This window comes from Lycium ferocissimum, chromosome 9 (genome assembly GCF_029784015.1).
Source record: "Lycium ferocissimum isolate CSIRO_LF1 chromosome 9, AGI_CSIRO_Lferr_CH_V1, whole genome shotgun sequence".
Taxonomy (NCBI): domain Eukaryota; kingdom Viridiplantae; phylum Streptophyta; class Magnoliopsida; order Solanales; family Solanaceae; genus Lycium; species Lycium ferocissimum.
Genome location: NC_081350.1, coordinates 26,116,593 through 26,124,532, shown reverse-complemented (window position 1 = coordinate 26,124,532; position 7,940 = coordinate 26,116,593). Strand labels below are relative to the sequence as shown.

Here is a 7,940-nt window from a genome sequence, read left to right as displayed (position 1 = left end):
ACACATATGTGGAAAATCATTAAAATTTGAACAAATATCATGTTTTGTACAAAATTTCAAAAATCTGTCAAGTTCAATGTCAACAATTTTAAAGGATCTTATTAGCCTATCTGCACAAGCTTCTAGGAAGCGAGAAGTGCTTATTTTTAGAGGTTTAAGTTATTTGACAAAACTATTTAGAGAAACAGTAGTAGCATAAGCTCTTTTCTAGAAGCTGAAAAGTAATTTTTTTTGGACTTTTAGAACCTTATCCAAACACAAATTGCTACTCTAATATTGGTAAAAAGTCTTTTCAGATTGATTAGTTAAACACAAACCGCTAGTCTTCAAAAGTACTGTTTTGAAATGCAATTCTAACAAGAATTTTTTAAAGTAAGTAGATTTTTGAAGTATGACTAAACAGGCTATTGAATCTACCTCCACATATATACACTCGTTATGTATTTATTTTTGAGATGTGATTTATTGATGTAAACAACTAAATGAACAAGTATGTCAGCGCACGTAATTGAGGGATGAATTTAATTGGAAAAATTGTGTTAAAATTGTTTGAGCTCTCATAAGATGAAAGTACAGTAAACATAGTCCTTTAAGGGCCATGCCTTGCACTTGAATTAGTAGCATATTTTTCCAATGGAGTTGGATCTTTGTTGATTTTATTTTAACTTAGATCTGCTTTGATACTTTTGGACATCCAACAATCTTTGTGTTGATGGTAATTTCTATTAGTTCTTTTTAAAACAAAAGAAAAGAGGCAAAAAGAGGAAAGAAGAGAGTTCATCTAACATGGTGAGACATTTTGATGTACAATAAGCACAAAGTGGACAAAACTACACTAGAGGTACATCAGAGTTTAAAAGAAGAGGGAATGTTTTACATTTAAGACCTAAAACATGTACATTCCAAAAGTCACCTCCACATTGCCTATAGTGGACACTGGTGAACAATGCTTCTGGTATTTCATCTTGGTCATAAACTTCAGCAAAAGTGGCATGTCCTCTCTTATAACAGCAAGACATATTGCTTTAATTACCTAAAAACTTTATTTAGGACATCTCGATCATTCTCACACCTGAAAAAGGAAAAATAATGTATCGCCAAACAATGTAAAAGTGAAGAAGCTAATACAATAGCGAATAGCAAAGATAAAATATCAAATAGTTGAGATGAATGGCAAGAATGCAATCATAAAATCTGGTAAATTGCAGGTAGATTTGTTTATCTAAGGAAGCGAACTGAAGTTAACCAGTTGAAGAAAAATGACATATAATATGCTTTCTGGATACCACAAATCCAACTTGTTATCAAGATAGGGAACAGTAAGTAAACAATTTCAGACTGGAAACTGTAATATGCATGAAATATGTGTATCTTAGCACTATAAATTGAAAGCATGATATAATAGCACTTGCAATTTAACGTAGTAGGATAAGAAATTGTTTTGATGGATTAGATATAATTGTTGGCTTGTTAACATCGCCTTATCTGTTAGTCGCGTCGGATCTGCCACTCAGTTGAAAACTATGGAACAAGTCTGTTGGTAGTTCAAAACTGGAATTGGCACGCCATGAAGTGGCCGCCCTAGCTCTATATTTCTATAATGGAATAAAATATCATGCTATATGTATAATACTATAACATAAAACACTCCTCTAGAGAAACGATAATAAGTATATCTGGCTCATTTATTGATGTTGAAGTTGTTGTCATTTGGTTTCTTCAATACAAACATAGAAAAAGAAAGTAGATACCAGAACTTCTCACTTTAATCAAAGAAGGATCCATAAACACTATGAGTCTATGAATACAATTTTGTGCAATTATCTGTTTCAATTTCTATGCTGTGCAGCAACATGAAAATCATCCAAATCACCTTTGGACCTATCATATAGCAGTCTCCGAAACTCTAAAAAATGAAAAAGACTACAGGGAAGGGGTGGAAAATAAGTCATTACCATTATCCTGAGAATCTAAAGGGGGCTTCCTTTCCAGTAGCAAAAGTTCCAAACAAAAAGCGGATACTCCCTGCAGTTGGAAAACGTGAAGCAAGACAGCGAAAAATAGACAGAAAACTGTTGCCAAATTACATCTACTCAAGGTCTGGATAAGAGAATCAAGCTGAACTACTGAGGAATCATCAATTAGTTTAACGAAAATTGTCTTTCTAGTTGAGCTAAGCTCTCATGTTAAGCCGGTTTGTGTGACATATTCTTGACGCTACCAGACTATAGATAAGATGAACCTATTCATAAGAGAGACTGAGAAGCAGATGAAATGGAAGATTTAAAATGGTAGTAATCTTCCTGGTGTATAGCAGCTTATAACATTCCAGGATGTTTAGAATTTAATGATTAAAATGGTACCGTGTAACCTTCCTGCTGTCTTTCATTTAATAATCTTTACACATTAAAATTCTATTCCTAATATCATCAGAAATAATATTCATTCATTTGATAAGCAAAAATTTCTATTCCGTACTTTTTCTGTTCTTCGAATAGAAAAAGCCATATTCCATTATCTATTTCTCAGGCTTTATTATAGCTGCTGGAATTGAACACTGTAACAGTTCCTTCTTTTGGGAAAGAAAGATGAAATTATATATAGGAAAATACAAACTACAAGGGAGCATATGTCTGCGACACTATAGTACTACTTACTGCTATTACTTTAGAAGCTACAGATACAGAGCCTACTGCGTTAGTTCCTACAGGTACACAGGAGTTGTTTCTACTCAAAATAGATGACATTGTTTGAGGCAGTTGCTGAGGTCCTAAATACTTTAGATACCATACGTTTGATGAAGTTTCCCCACTTTATCATCATGCAAAACATCCAAAATATGTGGTGGGGGATCCCAAAAAGAAGTGGCAGTCCCAACATTAGTTCGAGCTGCTTGAGTGCTAACCTATCTGCTAGTTGATTTTGCTCCCTGTAGATTGAGAAACCATCGTGTTACAGTCCCCGGCTATGGATCGAGTTAAGAGACGATGTAAGACAGAATCAGAGTTAACGTAGAGAGAATTAAGAGAAGATGATTTCTTTTTCCGACCTATGATGCTGGTTCGTTAGGAGAGAACCTGCGATCTCTTGAGTTTTAAGTACTCAAAAACTAGAATAATTTTCTGCCTAACTTCATTGAATAAACATAGAGTTTAAATACAGCTGATAAGATAACGACCCCTAATAACTAGGACATGTTTTCCTAACATTACTAGAATAAGAAAGTGCAGATAACTACAACAAAAGAAACTGCAGATAACTACTACAAAGAAATAATAACTGCAAATAACTACTACTGTAAATTACTACTGCTGTAAATAATTACTACTGTAAATAATTACTACTGTACACTATTGGGAGACCACCAAGGACTGCTAACACATCGGATTATCCAGCTGCTGGATTAGGTACCTGCAATCATTCAGTATAGGTAAGTTTGTGGCTTTCAAGTTATTAAGGAGATCAACAACTGCTTTGGCATCAATTTTAATTTCAAGAGGTTGAATATTGTGAGTTAATGCCAAAGTTAATCTCAACAAAGCATAAAGTTCAGTTGTAAAAGCAGTGGCTCGTGGGACAGCAGCCCAGGAACCAAGCACCTTCCTTGTGCATATCTGAAAACGCCACTGTTGTTTCTTTACTCAACCATCCTATTAAATAACTTTCTCATTGTTTGGACTGCTTCACCTCTGTTTGATTTAGTAGAACAGTACATATTAATACATATAGAAACCGGGTTCTTAGTTATGGGTACAATTTATTCTCTACACCACATTTTTGCCAAGAGAACTTCCTTTATTTCTCCATGGGCTAAGTTATTCAGCTAACAATTTCTTCCCACGATTAGGGTCATAGCCCCTTTCAAGCAATCTGCATCATAACTTCTTTACCCTAAACCTTAAACCCACGAAACAGAAAAAAGCTTAACTCCAAATTCTTGCACGACCAAACAGTTTAGCTGATGCCATAAAAAATAGTTAATAGCAAAAATCATAAAAATAAGAAAACCAAAAGGGGAGAAATTGAAATTGATACAGTACGAACTGAACTTACCGGAAAGCTGGTAAAGGAGAATCAATAAGTACCAAGAAAGTCGAAGAAGAAGAGCAAAGCTAAACACAGAAAGATTCCACCAGAAAGTATCAAAATTTTGCACAAAGAAGACAGAGGAAGCGGTGGTAACAATGAGAACAGATAACAACACAGCCACCAAAACATTCGCTACACACTCACGCGTAAAATGTGGAAGAAAAGGAGCAGCACGTGTGATACCTATAAGCATAACTTTACATAATACCCTCCTTAACCCAAGTTGTATAACCAGGTCATTGGGTCTTAACCAGAGGCAGGTCAAACTCTCCCTTATTAATAGTAGGAAATTAGACAGCACACTCTTTGCGTTCCGATTCATCAATAGAGCAGGTTAATGCAATTTATACAAGTGAAAAAAAAAAAAAAAGAAGCAATATATACGACGACTGGGAAAGGAAAATCAGGATATAGAACTATGCTCTTGTTCCCCATATTCAGTTAGTAGAAAATTTGATTGCCACTATACTACTTAATCAAACAAACTGCATGCTAAGTCTATATTGCCAAGGCCAGAAGCAACAATAACGCGGAAATATAAGATAAAATACGCATTTCACTCACCTCTATACTCTCAATTTAAACATCTCTCTAGTTGCTTTAAAGTTCAATCTTTTCATATCCATTCCCATATAAGGGGACAAGGCTTCCCAAGCTGACAAAGGATTCGAAATAGTCAAAACCGCCACTAATCCTAGCATGTTTGATTGCCTTCTTTTCAAGATTATACCATAGGAACTTTTTGTTATCCATTTCCAGAAGAACTTCATCACTACCAGTACTCACTGAATATGCTATTGGCCTTAGATAACTGAAATGTTGACGACCCTCTAACTGCTCAACTGAAAACAACTTTACCCAAGACTCTTTCACTCCATACTCCTTCATCACCCATACGTCAACATGATCTAACACGTAATTCCTTGCATTAGTGACGTAACCTAAAACCAAACAAATACATTCTCCCAATTCAGCCAAATTCGATTTCAACGGCTTGCCCAAATTCTCAGGAAACAACACCTCCTCAAACCTCTCACTTACAAGATTAAGACCAACAAGAATCACGGGACTCCCCCTCACTAAGGGTTCCTCAGTAGCAATCCAGTTCAACGCACCTCCAACAAACGTGCCATTATCTTCCTTAATCAACCAATAAGGACAATCCTGAACATTCTTCCACACACCCAACTTCAAACTATAAACCATCGTCGCAGAAACTAACGAAGGTTCATCATCAGGGTGGTACCATTGATCTATTTTAACCGCCTTATAATCATCAGTAGAATCATCATACCCAAAACCACCGCAAATTTGGGCCAAACCAGGACCTTGTCCACATGGAGTTCTTCTTGAAGGGTTAATATCACAAACAGGCAATTTTCGAAACATCTTAGTATACAGATTCCAAACACCATTGTCATTCAAGTTGTTAGATATCAAAAGCAAACCACGACAAGAACCTAGTACATGTGTTGGGCCATTGAGATGTTTTAACGGGTGTTGAAGCTCTTTTGGTTGTTGGGTTGAGTCTTTGTTACAGATTGAAGTGAAGTCAAGCGAGAAAAGATTGTGAGACTTGAGAATAAGCTTCATATCTGAGTTGGGTTTAAGAGATTGATGTTTGAGGTGAGATTGGATGAATTTTGGGCTGTCAATAAGGGCTTTGAATGATTTTGATAAGCACCTGAATCTCAACAGTGACTTCACTGGAAGTAGAGAAAATATGTCACTGATTAGTTCAGGGGGAATGTTCGACATTGTTGTGTGGAAAGGAAATGGTTACTGTCTGGTGTGGGGTTTAAGGGTTTTTGGAAATGAAGGAAATTGTTGGGGTTTACGAAAGCATACTCCAATTATCGCTTTTTTTTTAATTTCATATCTAAATTATCAGAAAATTATCTAAACTATAACTATCTACTTTGCAAAATACACCTTAAATTATTCTTGAATGGCATGTAATCTACACGCTCCATTTTATATAAAAATATTGTCAAGTGTTGTTCACGTAGATAAATATGTCACAATGGCACCTAAATGAAAATTTAAAAAAAAAAAACTATTTGTTTTAAAAAACAAATTAAAAAATAGTATTTGTAATAAAATATTAAAAATTATAGAAAATAATAAAAAAATAGTTTAAAAAATTGAAAAGTTATTTTTAAAATAAAAATAAAAAAACTGATTATTTAGTTTTCACATTTTTCTTTTTAAAAAAATCAACTTTTCCATTTTTAAATCATTTTTTTCTGATTTTCTAAAAAAAATCATTTTTTTTAAAATCTAGATTTTATGTTTTCAAAAAAATGCTGATTTTTAATTTCCATGTAGGTGCCACCATAGCATTACTAATGTCATGTGGACAATTTTTTTGAGAAAATTTAGAAATTGCTTTAACTTGCCTTTTGGAGAGTGAGTTACACATTTAGTTCGGTGTGTTTGAAACTAGATAGTGATAGTTTAGGTAATTTTCTCAACTTTATGATAGTTTAAGTATGAAACTCAAAAGAAAGTGATAGTTAGGGTGTGTTTTTTACCCTTATCTCTTTTAGAAACTAGAGAGAGAGATTACTAATTTTGATTTGGATAAAAGGAATATTCTATAGTGTTGATAGGAGAGAAATAGAATATTCTATATTAACTTTAGGGGGCCGTTTAGCCATGAAAATTTTGAAATTTGAAAAAAATAGTTTTTGTTTTCAAAAGTGAAAAATCGTATTTGAAAAAAGTGAAAACAACTTTTCAGAATTTTTCAGTTTTTTACGGCCGAACATGATATTCCGATTTCAAATGCACGAAAAAAGAAAAAGAAAAATCTATGGACAAACGACTACTTACTCTCTTTTTTTCCGTTATATTTACTTTAGTCTCTATTATTATGGAGAGGGATGAAAATCATTTACGTTTTCTAGTTTGCTTTAAAAATTAAATTCCCCCTTTTCAACAATAGATACTTCATTATTTACATGTATTTTATGTTTTTACACATACGAGATCGAAAAAAAACACATAAGAAATTTGAAAAGGCCATTTTCTTTTATTTAAATTATAAGAGGTCAAGAGATCTCATTTCCCCATATTATTTTATCATTGATATTTCTGATCTTCCATCTAGTAATATCCTTGTATACATGTATATATTCTTAACCTAGATGTTTTGCTTATAGTTTATCATAAATTTTAAAGTTCATTAACAATTATAAGTAGAATAATTTTTTTATGGATTTGTTATAAATTTAACACTATTTTTATCATTGTTTTTTAATATTACATGCATTAAGTATGCATAAAAGTGCATGCATGCACGTGTGTATATTTATGTTTCATTTTGCGGGATTTTACTAGGTACGTTGTTGTTGTTGTTCTGTTATTTTCTATTGTTCATATTGCATATAGAAAAACGAATTTTGATTGTCATTAATAAAATATTTTTAGAACTATAATTTAAGATTTATTTCTAATACAAATAGTAGTAATCTTTTAGGAGCTTGCTATGAATTCATTAATTATTTTTTGTATTACGTGCATTAAAATATGTTTACAAAATTATTCACCTATGTTATTTTTACTTGTACAATAGATATTAAAGTTTTGATTGTTATTAATAAAAATTAAGTTGTCTTATTTTTCTTATATTTTTTTTAATTATTATTGTACGTTTTTAACTTATATAATCAATTTTTATTTATTTTAAAAACTTATATAATCAATTTTTATTTATTTTAAAAAATACGATTGATCGATATAAACAACAACAAAAAAAATTACAAAAGGGAATTTAAATTGAACCTTTTGGTAAGATTAGTCCGTCAACGTGCGGACGAATTTAATTGGAATATATAAAATTGTTTTTG

The 7,940-nt window shown here is 32.6% G+C and overlaps 1 protein-coding gene across 3 annotated transcripts; it reads right to left on the bottom strand.

Moving 5' to 3' along the window:
- Positions 1-764: 764 nt before the first annotated feature.
- LOC132030035 (F-box protein CPR1-like) lies at positions 765-5,918 on the bottom strand. Of its 3 annotated transcripts, none has more exons than XR_009407978.1 (3): positions 4,654-5,918; positions 1,956-2,929; positions 765-1,072 (listed from the first exon to the last, which is right to left on the bottom strand). XR_009407978.1 is itself a non-coding variant. In XM_059419501.1 (2 exons), exon 1 carries the CDS (start codon positions 5,845-5,847, stop codon positions 4,690-4,692), a length of 1,158 nt encoding a protein of 385 aa, XP_059275484.1. In that variant the 5' UTR covers positions 5,848-5,918; the 3' UTR covers positions 824-3,411; positions 4,654-4,689. The 3 variants fall into 3 exon arrangements, 1 of the variants encoding a protein (XP_059275484.1); XR_009407979.1 differs by having other exon boundaries at positions 1,956-2,025; XM_059419501.1 differs by having other exon boundaries at positions 824-3,411.
- Between the last annotated feature and the right edge of the window lie 2,022 nt (positions 5,919-7,940).